The sequence below is a fragment of the Eptatretus burgeri genome, chromosome 4 (genome assembly GCF_056783735.1).
Source record: "Eptatretus burgeri isolate ZD-2024b chromosome 4, Ebu_testis_v1, whole genome shotgun sequence".
Lineage (NCBI taxonomy): Eukaryota > Metazoa > Chordata > Myxini > Myxiniformes > Myxinidae > Eptatretus > Eptatretus burgeri.
The window spans coordinates 25,578,943-25,591,965 of record NC_140964.1 but is presented as its reverse complement, the minus strand read 5'-3'; the positions used below and the strand labels follow the sequence as shown (position 1 = coordinate 25,591,965).

The 13,023-nt window shown below is 43.9% G+C and overlaps 1 protein-coding gene and 1 pseudogene across 1 annotated transcript in view; one reads left to right on the top strand and one right to left on the bottom strand.

Moving 5' to 3' along the window:
- Positions 1-633, bottom strand: LOC147027655 (uncharacterized; annotated as a pseudogene).
- Positions 634-8,449: 7,816 nt separating this feature from the next.
- LOC147027654 (DNA-binding protein RFX7-like) overlaps positions 8,450-13,023 on the top strand; it is a 144,452-nt gene continuing 139,878 nt past the window's right edge. The window contains exon 1 of the mRNA XM_085877191.1: positions 8,450-9,116. Coding sequence (XP_085733317.1) covers positions 9,016-9,116 — 101 coding nt within the window. The 5' untranslated portion in view covers positions 8,450-9,015. The remainder of the gene's footprint in view (positions 9,117-13,023) is intronic.

Below are 13,023 nucleotides of genomic sequence, written 5' to 3'. Positions count from 1 at the left end.
TCAGGTGTCAGCTGGAGGAAACCTGCCAGTAATGGGGAAGTTCAATATCCTCCATATGGCTTCATTGCTGCATATTTATCGACCATTTTCATATTTTTGAACCTCGTTGATGTCGTTTCTCTCAATGGTTACTACGGCTTGATCACTGCCCTTGTGAATGTATTTGCATATGTATTTGATAGCTTTTACACTATTGCAGTACTCAACGTTGATATGGGAATTGAAAATAGTGGAGAGCAATGGGATATATGGAACTATCCATTTATTATCAACAACGACGGGTTCAGGAATACCGTGAACTTTAACCGTTGTTTCAAATCCACCATCATCAGGTGCTGCCTACGATACAACGGATATCCATCTTTATCCGACTGCGTTTCATGGAGGAGTTCTCGAGGGAACCTCTTTCCACATTTTCCATTTCTCATGCAGGGTGCCTTGCTATTTATTACCCCACATGGACCATGGATCATGTGACGTTTCACAATAGCGTACAAAAACGGATCCTCTTCTGGGTTGGGCAGTTCAGCGCGAATGACTGAGTCAATCTGGGTGGGTCTAAGTTTTTCTCTGAGCCAAAAATTGGCTATGTACGTGTGGAAGACCACGTTTTTGCCATTCTATGGTATACATGTAGGCAGCAACAGACCCACACACGTTAAATTTCGTCATAACATCTATCAACAGAATGACTTTCCTCTGAAAGACTCTCGCTATTAGATCATGTCGGTCATGTGCGACTTGTCCTGGTAATAGTTCTTTGACAATTTCTGGCCACTGAGGATTACAGGTTAAAGTTATGAAAAGGTCCGGTCTTCCAAAAGTTCGAACATAGGTCATTGCATCTTGAGTGCGTTCTGCCATATACCGTGGTCCACCAGTGAATGATGATGGTAATATAACTAATTAACCAACATTTGCATGGCCATCATTGGTTAGAGAATCATGGAGATGTATATAATCAGCCACGCGTAACTGCTGCTGATGAGTTCTGATGAATAGTAGTCGTTCAGACTCAATCTTTGCAAAGATATCAACTATATACTGGTGAAACAGTTGGCGACAACGCAAAATAATAATGAAACTATTTCGCCTGTGCATGATTCTGTATGCATAGTAATCATTAGCAGATACTTTTTTTTCCAACATTCATTAGTCCGGTCATGGGATTGAACTGCCATATTTGGAAGCAATAGCCATATTGTCCTTCCCAGTTAATCAACGGGTACTGCAGGGCATCATAGGAGCGGTGTGTCTCACTGATTCTCTGCAGTTGGTCATTTCTGCAGTGTATGACGATGTCACGCCGAATGAATTCTTGCCCAATGATGACGATGGCCACTTCGTTTACTTGTGGGGCGTTGTATCTTCTCTCATGCTCTCCAGCAGGAGTTCTATCAGCATGAATTACAACCCTCATGTCTTCCCTGGGAGCCTGTTCGAAGGCTGTTTTGAAACTTCTTACGATGTTGTTAGTTTCATGCAACATCTTTTGCAAGGCCAAAACCAACTCGAGACGGACATCTTCAACAACGCCACACCTACGTTGAGCTTCCTGATTGTGATCGCCCATGAAATAGATCTGAAGGAACTTCGGTTCTTCTCCGGGTTGTGGCAAAATGGCCCCCGCTCGATTATATATTTGCCCACAAACCTTGAACGTAGGGAAGTAGCCCGGTAACCTAACTTCTTCAGCTCCAAATGATGTCATTTGGAAGCATGAGTTATACCTCCTGATATTTCCTAGGAAATGTTGTGAGTGGGCAGATGTTCCATCTAACAGAGACTTCAACGGTTCTGGTGGTTCGTATATATCACTGATTTTCACTTTCCCTCCACTGCAACACATACCAGGAGGTTCTTTCTTGAATTTCCTTGCCTCACAATGACTGCAGATCTCATCCATCCCACCTATTTGAAGTATAGGGATCAATTGATACTGATTATGCGTCTATAGTTAAAGGCTTCTCTTTCCAATTTCGATGATTTGAAAGGGCCGGCTCTATTGGCAGCTGAATGCAACCGATTGCTTTGGCGTCGATCGTCCGAGACCTCAGGCAGCTCTGCTTCTCTCGCTGCTGCAGTTGTTTGGCGATCGCTTCTGCATCGAGCGTCCACAGCTTCAGGAGTCTCTGCAAGCCGAGCAGCTGCCGAATGCGACCGGTCTCTTTGACGCCTTGTTGTCGTTTTCTCTTCGGTCTCGACATCTCTTGACCCTCTCACAGTCTTAGCGCGTGGCGTTTTTCTCCCACTGCTGCTTCCTCGCTTTTTAGGAGGCATCATTACTTTATTAAAATTATCAAAATATTACTACTATGTATTAATGTGTGGATTAATTTTATGTGTGGTGGTTGTGCTCGGGGCAACTCGTCGGGGACTATCCCCTACAACTCAGGTCGCGAGAGTCCTCGCAAGGGGATCCGCTGCCAACTGGGGAGGCCAATTCGTCCCGAGAACCCTGCGACGAAACGCACGGGTCCGGCTCAAAAAGTCCGGGAGTTCCAGCGATTTTCACTGGGGTCCGCGGGAATGACCACAACCAACCTTTTGCCACTATACAAAAGTAAATAGTCACTCTATTTTAGCACGATCTCCTGATAGAGGTACTGGTCCTATTGATGAGGAATGGATGTGAAATGGATCAGAAATGGATGAGGAATTGGTGAGGAAACCTGCTTGATGATGAGGAATTGCTCGGGAAAAATATCTCCGCTTCAACGAAAGTGTATATTAGAAGACCTCTATTGATGTGAGGCACCATGTACTGAAACTGATGAACTATTGTTCTCAAGGAAATGTGTATAATAGACGCCCTCTTTGTGAACATGTAATGTAATCATGTATGTACAATAAAAGATGACTTGTGTTAATCATGCATTAAAAGAGGCGTTTGTTGATGTGAATAGGGCCTACGATAAGTGTGTCGAATACATAAGTCATAATTCAGAAACGGGAATTCGGAATTAACTGTAGCACTATTTTTTCATTCTCTAGCAAATTCCGTTGGTCCCATGTCAATCGGCTGAACTTGAAAAATTAACGTTACGAAAAGTGTGTTGAATGAATAAGTCATAATTCAGAAACCGGGAAGTCGGAAGTCATTGTCTTCAATTGACTGTTGTATTAATTTCTTATTCTCTAGCAAATTCCGTTCGTCCCATGTCAATCGGCTGAACTTGAAAAATTAACATTACAAAATCGGTGATGACGTCATAATTTGGAAACCGGAAGTTGGAAGTCATTGTCGTCAATTAACTGCAGCATTATTTTTTCATTCTATTGCAAATGGCGTTGGCCCCACATCAATCGGCTGAACTTGAAAAATTAACGTTACGAAATCAGGTGATGACGTCATAATTCAGAAACTGGGAAGTCGGAAGTACAATTCTTTTACATCGGGACACTCCCGGGTACATGTTCTGTCAGCATGTGAAGTTTGGTGAGGATCAGTCCAGTACTTTTCACGTGCATAGGTCACAGACAAACACACACAGACACACAGACAGACACACTTTCAACTTTATATATATATATATATATATATATATATATATATATATATATATATATATATATATATATATATATATATATATATATATATATATATATATATATATATATAGATTACAGTAAGAAGTGCTGTTTCAAATGATTCCATTTGTTTTCTGAGACCTTCACCTTCAAGCTTTGTTGCCACAGTTTGTCTGCTGTAAGAACATATGTTCTCCAGTGCTGACTTTATCTCATGGTAATGTAAAAACACTGCTTTAACAGCATCAGCCCTTGCACTCCAGCGAGTCTCTAATAGGGATTTCAGTACAATCCCTGCAGCTGGTAGTGCGGCTTTCAAGCGATCCCATCTATATGTGGAGGCTGAGAAGAAGTTATATAAGGCTTGTAAAAAACTGAAATATGAAACAGATGCAAGGCGACTGCTGGCAGCTGATGTTCCTACAAGGTTCAATGAGTGACCTGCCCAAGGGACATAATATGCCAGGGGATCCATCGCCTTTATTCTGGCTTGGAGACCAGTGTAAATGCCAGACATATTGGCAGCATTGTCATAACTCTGGCCTCTCGTGCCACGCAAATCAAGACCAACATCTTCGATTAATTGTACAACAGTTGAGGCTGTGCTCTTTGCACCATGGTCATGTATGTCTATGAACTTCAGAAATCGCTCAACAGGTTTACCGTCAGGTTTTACATGACGAACTATGAATGTAAGTTGGTCAGTATGACTAACATCCGGTGTGGAATCAACACTAACTGAATAATATTTGGCTTGTTTCACTTCACTTATGATAACTGGGTGAATTTCTTCAGCCATCAGATTGATCATGTCATCAGAAATCGTTTTTGAGAGTTATGAAGTCTTTCCACTTCCTACGGCACCGTACTTACGCAGATTCTGGAAGAGGATCAAATTTTGCTAAGAGTTCTAGTACTCTAAGGTTATTACCATTGTTGCGAGAGCCAATTATTTCATCACTACCTCTGAGAGGAAGACCTCTTGATGTCAAAAATTTTATTGTCTCAACGATGCGCAACAGAACTTCTCTCCAACATTTTCTCTCTACTTCTACTTGAAAAGTCAAAGTGGAATCAATTCGACTTGCTGCAACTGTCCTTACACCCCAAGCAGTAAAGCAGTAACTGAGTTTTTATGCTGTTTACTACTTTCATGTTCAGCAACTCTAGGCTGACAGTTTTTCCAGTCACTCAACCCACTTGTAAACAATGAGACTTGCTTGCTGAACAGCTTACATGGAACACAAAATACATCACCAGTTTTTAGAGAATGCACAAGCCATTCCCTTTTAACTTTTTAATCATTTGCCATTTTACATGTAAACAAGGATATTATAGGCACATATCGAACTCTTTAGTTTTCACCCTCACCCACACTTCTTGCGGATTTTGAGAAGTCACCTTGTTCACAGTTTTGATCAAGAGGATGATTTACTGAATATTCAATCAATTTATCATCAATTATCTGCCAGTCAGCTGGATCACTCGATACACACAAATCAGCACTAACATCTTGTTCCACAGAATGTTTCTTATCGGTCAACTGAGATGAATGGGATGAAGCTTCAATCACAGGTGGTACTTCTACTTCCATTGCTGATTCACTCGATATCTGTGACTGTGACTCTGCTGACCTTGCTTCGTCGTGGTCATCGCCTGGGAGTTTACCGTCACCGGTACTAGGCTCTGAATCTTCTTTTGGTTTTGGTTTTAAAAAGGTTGTCAGCTTTGGAAGTGATTGGAGTTGTGCAGCTTTGGTTTCTTTTAACTTTCTCTTTTGTGAGCCACAATATATATATATATATATATATATATATATATATATATATATATATATATATATATATATATATATTTCTTCTGGGATGACATAATTAATCGATCTCATGAGAATCCCCAAGATTCCAAGAACAATCTGGAAGCATAAAGTAATAATAAATTAGTTCAAGTCTCGTATAAGAGATAGCAATATCACAAAATAAGAACACAAAAACACACGTAATACTAGAACGGGCACTCGGTAGAGCGCATACCTTTTCCGCCGCTACTTTTTTCCGGGCACATTTGAAAAAGTCATTTAAAAACGTCCATGACGTCACAACCATCAGTCCGATGGACGTCAAATTTGGTGTTAGACGTCATTGAGGGCAGTCCAACAAAATTGAATGATAAACACTGAAAAAAAATCGAAAGTTTAAAAATGACGTCATCTTGTGACGTCATTTTGACGCACTTCCAATGACGTCACTACCAATCGCGGACTACCATCCTGAAAGCTCTTATTTCACGGAACATTTTAACGTTGGTTTCATGTCAATAGCTCTATTCGATCTGGTTATCCAACAAGTGTATTTTGACCTTGAGTGTGACCTTGACCTTGACCATAGAGTTAATTTGCAAAACCTGTTCATAAATAAGCAGATATTTTGGTACTGATCATAATGCCTGGATTTGGGACAATTTCCTTTAAAATTACATAGATATTTGAATATAAAATATCAGGACATTTTAGCCACAATTGAAAAACGTTATGTTCAAACGTCAATGACGTCATAACGGTCAGTCCGATCGAAGTCAAATTTGGTGTGTGCCGTCCTGAAGGTAAGTCCTACAAAACGGTATGATCAAAACTGATGAGGTCGAAAATTGAAAATTGACGTCATCTTGTGACGTCATTTTGACGCACTTCTGATGACGTCACGTCAAATCTGACACCACGTACCCGAAAGCTATTTCGTCATGGAACAATATGGCGTTGGTTGCATGTCGATAGCTGTCTTATGAAGGAAGTTTTGCTTAAAAGTTTGTTTTTGACCTTTTCATGACCTTGACCTTTGACCCGATCGCTCCCAAAATCTAATCAAATCGTTCTTGGATAATCACGAATCATCCCACCAATTTTCATGAAATTCGGTTTAATACTTTCTGAGTTATGCGAATAACAAACAAACACACATATTCACAAATAAATAAATACACAGCGACCAAAACATAACCTTTCGCAGAATGCGAAGGTAATAACAATGAAGTCCACTAAATACAACACGTAATGTAAATAATCTACAGATAGATAGACAGACAGACAGACAGATAGATAGATAGACAGACAGATAGATAGACAGACAGATAGATAGACAGACAGATAGATAGATAAATAGATGGATAGACAGACAGACAGACAGATGGTGGGAAACTGGCATTTTAAAATGTACTGTTATATTTTTTGATACCTTATTTTATTTTATTCATTTTACTATGGGGCCTACTAGCCTACTCCTTGGCCGATCAGAGAACTCACAAGTCCCCGGTGGGCCTCCAGTTACTGGTGGGCCCTAGGCCAATGGCCTATGTTGCTTATTGGAAAATCCGGCCCTGCTCGGACGGACGTTAAACCAGGCTTCTTGTCTGCCAGAATTAGTTGGTGGACATTAAAGAGATCCCACTGTGCCTTTGGTGAAGAGTGGGCGAGCTATCGCCGGTGCCCTGACCAAATTCCTGCCCGAAAAAAAACTTCGTGGAATGCCAGGCCTTGCCAACTGGTTCGTGAAAGACTTTGGCCAAAAACGTGGGAATAATTGAATCCGTCGAAGAAGAAGAAGAAGTAGAAGAATATTTTTGTTGTTGAAATAACGCCAAGGAAAGAAAATATAATCGCGCTCAATGTGCGCAAGACGGGTTATTGTAGGAAGCGTGACGTCACGGTAAAATTTGTTTTTGATGCTATTACAAATTTCCGCCCCAAAAAGTCTGAAGGATAGCGGATGTAGAATTGCCATTGCGGAAGTGATCGAGTGACGTCGTCGCGCGCGCCGCGTTGTCCTAACAACGGCATGACGCCGGGACACGTGGGCGATGGGTCACCACGTGTGCGAACGACGCGTGCTCGGATTTCATTCATTCCATTCGTCCTTAGTTCCCAACATGTAAATTTCTTATTATCGAGTTGGTAAAATTGTCGTGGACATCCGGTTTACGATGACGGAGGATAATTATTACAACAGTTATTTTTAATTAGCAAACAAAGCACACAACGACATCGGGCAATTGGGATTGCCCGATGATGAACGTCGCAGGGCAGTGATAAATAAATAAATAAATATATTAATAAATATATTAATAAGAATGGAACAACATTGAGCAGCAACACCTGCGTGAGAAAATGAAGGAATTAACGGCGGGTGTTGTATTTAAAGAATGATTTACATTGGGATCATGATTATGGAAGGATGATCTCTCCCACCCATCGAGAGTGAGTGGTGCACCGTAACTGTCATTATCGAGTGAGAGTGTGCGTCACGTGATCCAATATGTACATCGTTTACCCTCTTCCCTGCTTGAGTCCCTTTTTTTGGAATGACGTATTCGTACGTGAAATGACGTCACACTTTGAACTGAGTATTGTTGCACTGCCGTACGTAAGAGGGTTTTTATTTATTTATTTATTTATTTTATTATTATTATTATTCATTTTTTTTTTTGCTCGTTTTACTAGTTACTACCCTGATAGTTGAAACATTAACGAAGTTTCATCGTACCTACAACCAGGTTTTAGATTTAAAATGAATCGTGGATCGTCGTGTTTGTGCAATCAGTGCCGGAATGTGTCACGGTCCTCGTGGTACCCAAGTGCACGTGCTGTGCGGGTCTTCGAATGAATTGTGAAGAGACCCTCGTTTATTGGGTTGTCGACCGGCACGGCACGGCACGGCACGGCCCGGCACGGCCCGGCACGGCCCGGCACGGCCCGGCACGGCCCGGCACGGCCCGGCACGGCCCGGCAAGGCCCGGCAAGGCCCGGCAAGGCCCGGCACGGCCCGGCACGGCACGGCAAACTTCTTCGGAACTCGGTGTTTCGGTTTGATGGACGGGTGGGAGGGGCCGACACCGGGCTTGTCCAGGCGTGTTTCGGCTCTCACGGTGGTTGTGCTTTCGAGCTTGGTTCAGCCGTCCCATTGTGGTGACAAAAGGTGGTGGCCCATGCACGTGACCGAGGTTGTCGGTGTTGTAGGTGGAGTTGGAATCTTCCAGCGAGGCCAATTACGTGCGTGGGGGGCTGTGACGCGGCGGGCCGATAGAAGAGGCGGAGGAGGAGGAGGAGGAGGAGAAGGAGGAGGAGGAAGAGCGACGGGCCGAAAGGCGACGGACGAAAAGCCGGAGCCGATCGGGATTGGGAAACCGATGCGGACATTCAGTATTTTATCCCGGGTCCACCTGGGTCGGCTTCGTAGTGGAAAAGCCCCCAGCGAGATCCGTTGGGAATCGGTGACGAGCGGCCGAGCCAAGGGGCTTTGCAAGATGCTTTTCGCGTCTCCCCAAGAGCCCGTAAGCTAATCCCCGCGGGTCCACCGTAAGGGTTCTCAGACCGTGGACCTGCGGGGATCGGAGTGAGAGCGATCGGTCTCGAACAAGCAGCCTTCCCTCCCCCCCCCCCTTTAAGTTCGGTTTGTCCGATCTTTCTCCGGTTCTTTGTCGGTTCCAGCCATGAGCGAAGAGGCGAGTGGGGACAAGCAGCCGAGGCCAGCGGACTGTCCTGCGGATGTGCAGCTCGATTCGGTGGAACACAGGTTGAAGGCTTCGATCAGGTGAGCTCGGGGGACCTCTCGGGCCTACCTGCCAGTCACAGGCCTCGAGCGTTTCCTAGCGCTGACCCACGAGGCCTACTGCAGGCTTTGGCCTACGAAACTATGCAAGGCCGTTTCCCTTTTGCAGAAATTTATTTGATTTTTTTTTTTTTAATCCATTTATAAATGCGTGATGATAAAATGTTCCGGTTATTTGTAAATAAGCTTGTGTTTGAAAGGAAATCTCGGGAGATTCGGTTGATGTTTATTTCTCCTTCGCTCTCCTGATCCGACGTTTCACTGGTCACGTCGTTCTCCGATATAATCGAATCGACTCCTTCGGAGTGAAAGCGATGCTTGAAGTACCGATCGAGCACGAAAAACATCGCGAAACGAGCATCACGGAGCCGTCTTTGTTAAGATCATGGTCATCACATCTTTCGGTGTGTCCTGTCCAAGTCTCATGAAAACTCCTCGCTATATATGTATGACGGACCCCTTAACCCTTCTCTCCCCCTTTCCTCCCCCTTAACCCTTCCCCTTCCCTCCCCCTTAACCCTTCCCCTTCCCTCCCCCTTAACCCTTCCCCTTCCCTCCCCCTTAACCCTTCCCCTTCCCTCCCCCTTAACCCTTCCCCTTCCCTCCCCCTTAACCCTTCCCCTTCCCTCCCCCTTAACCCTTCCCCTTCCCTCCCCTTAACCCTTCCCCTTCCCTCCCCCTTAACCCTTCCCCTTCCCTCCCCCTTAACCCTTCCCCTTCCCTCCCCCTTAACCCTTCCCCTTCCCTCCCCCTTAACCCTTCCCCTTCCCTCCCCCTTCCCTCCCCCTTAACCCTAACCCTTCCCCGTCCCTCCCCTTAACCCTAACCCTTCCCCTTCCCTCCCCTTAACCCTTCACCCCTCCCCGTCCAATACCCCTCCCCCTTCCCCGTCCCCTCCCCTTAACCCTTCCCCTTCACTCCCCTCCCCTCCTCGTCCCCCTTCTCCCCTCTCCCTCCACGAGCAAGTGTTATATTTTATTATACAGTATAATATAGAGATCAAGCCTGGTGTTGCCTTAACGGTTAAGGTGGCTGTCTTAACATCTCCTTGTCCTGAGTCTGAGTTTTTTCAACCATTGAAATAACACCAGGTGGGTTGACACAGCCTGTCATCCTTCTGAGGTCGGCAAAATGAGTACTGGGGTTATCAGCCATTTGAGTATCCTGCATCGGAGTGGCAACCCGTCCAGGACTGGATTCCTTAACTAAATGAAATTTCCTTGGAATCCCTGTGCACCTCACGCCATGAAAGGAATGGTCATTTTTATAGCGCGGCGACATCACGCCGTTATATAATTGGCTATTCTGTCCTGTGTCTTCTGTCACACTTATGGCCGCGTACGTCCCTTTGATCTGAGGGCTATAAATAGAAATTTGTCCAACGTCACAACTCTTCCCATCATGCATGCTAATTCACCGTGTCTACATTTAAATTTTATAACTGCAAAATTGTTTCATCATTCTTAACCTCGACTTTTACTGCCCCCAGCCGCGCGATATCGAGGTATTCGCTTCTTGTTTTTTTTTTATTATATTGACGTCATTTATGAATTGTGAAACCTCACTTGATTGTGAGAACAACTAAGGCCTGATGTTGGCTTAACCCTAAAGGTGGCTGACTTAAGATCTTAGGGTCTTGAGTTCAAGCTGGCTGGCAGCCTGATGAATTAACACCAGGTGGGTTGATTCAGCCTGTCATCCTTCTGAGGTTGCCAAAATGAGTACCTGCTGACTGGTAACGGGGTTTTGCATCAGTTGCACAGTCGTGCCCCAGAAAATGATGCAGCCACCGGCTGCATATGAACAAATAAGAAGAACTAATTTTAAATTGTAAGTCCAGGACAAAGCTTCAGTACACAATAGGCTTCTTTACACCACATCAAGCACCTTCATGTGTGGGGAAGGTATAACCGAGGTGATGACTGTTCAGGTGTGATTTACATTCACACAAATCCTGGCCATCAGTCTGAACATCATGTATTTTCATTGACTCTCGTCCTACCTATTGGGTGAGCTGGATGCTCTTCCCATGGTTTTTTTTTTTTTTTTTTTTTTTTTTGAAGGCGGTTTCACTTTCATGGGAGTAACACTTTTGTTCTAAATTAGGTATTGCATGTCAAAAAGTGCTTCACAAATCTTCACTCTGCTGGTAAACTGAAACTGCAATTGGTGTCCACAGTGATTGGTTGTTATAAATATAACTTGCTTTCTCGAGGATTTTATAACACAACCTTCCCTTTTCTCGAAGAGGAGTTCAAAACTCCTGATTAGCAAACCCTCGCCCCGCCCGCGCGGAAAACCCTCGCCCCGCCCGCACGGCAAACCCTCGCCCTTCCCGTGCGGCAGCCTCCGGCCCTACCTGAGCAGCAGACTCGCACTCCCCTGTGGGCAAACTGGCTCTCCCTGAGGTGCAATATCCTTGGAGGATAAAGAGGTGCTATAATGTTTCCCTCTCCAGTGCTGTTACAGCTTTTAATTCATCCTCATCAGACCCTTAACATGAGGACACAACTTTATATGTGGGGACATGATGTGGTCCATATTAAATGTAGTGCACACTAAAACTCAAATGCTCAGTGTAAATGCATGACGATATGGTGCAGTGCATGCGAGTTGAGTTCATGTAAATACTGGCACGCATGACCCGAAGGAAAGGAAAAATATACACAAAGCTTTTCTTTTTATTGTTTTCATCGAATGTATGCAGGTCTGGTGAAACGCATGATTACCTGGTCGAAATTTGGAGATTAATTTCTGTTCTTGTGAAGTTTGCCACCACTGAGACAAACTTTTCACCTGCGCAAGCTCTGGAGCATGACATTTTTTTATTTTATTCCTTCTCCGTGTTTAATAGTGTGATGACGTCGGTGCTGCCATTGACTAAATGCATGAAAATCGACCATTTTGTATGTAGCCCAAATCTACCTTGGTTGGTGGAGTGGGTGTTTGTCGTTGCTCAATGAGCCACCCATGACTGAGTGGAGTGGGTTTGAATACATCATTGGGCCCTTTTCGGCCCCAAGTGACCTGGAAGACGTGGTGTAAATGAGCGCCGTGTCATTCAGAACGACGTCCTGTAACGGAAGGGAATATGATTTGACCACGACGAGTGGATTCGTGTCACATGCACACCAGGTCAGGTAGTGTAGGCAGATTGTCCCTACCTAGAAGGTCGTTGGTGAGCCATCTTTTTTTTTTAATGACATTGCAACCAAAGGCCAGAAGCATTACGTTTTGAAGTTGTTCCTCTCCATCTGTCTGTCTGTCTCTGTCCGTGCATCCATCGACCTGTTGTCAGATATATATATATATATATATATATATATATATATATATATATATATATATATATATATATATATATATATATTTTGTCACCATGTTAACTTGTGAACCACTGAAGGAATTTCAACAAAACCTGGTACAAGTAGAGACTTCAATATAAAGATTAATTGATTACATTTTGGGTTCAAAAGGTCAAAGGTCACAAGCCCTTTGAAAATCATTTGGCAGACCATTACTCAAGTTAGAAGTCGGCTTGGGTGGAAGAATTGAATACCCAGTTAAAATTGATTCCCCCCTATCGGAACTGCAGCTCCAATCCAAGATTCTCTGAAGTCGATTGCCCATCTGTGGTGGTTCCAATTGTCTGGAGTCGATTCCCACATTGCCCTATTTCACGTCGTCCATCGATAATCAGTTCTTTGGTTCAGCAAATTGTATCAAAAGCCTCTCCTGTCATATTATTTATCTTGTTCTCTATACTGTATATTATATTGTGAACCATGGTGTCTGTCGGTGAATTCTTCTGTCTCCCGTTTACGGCGGCCGCTTCCCGCACTGCTTTTGAAAAGCTCAACATTCACTTTTGAAATGACGGGAGAACAGG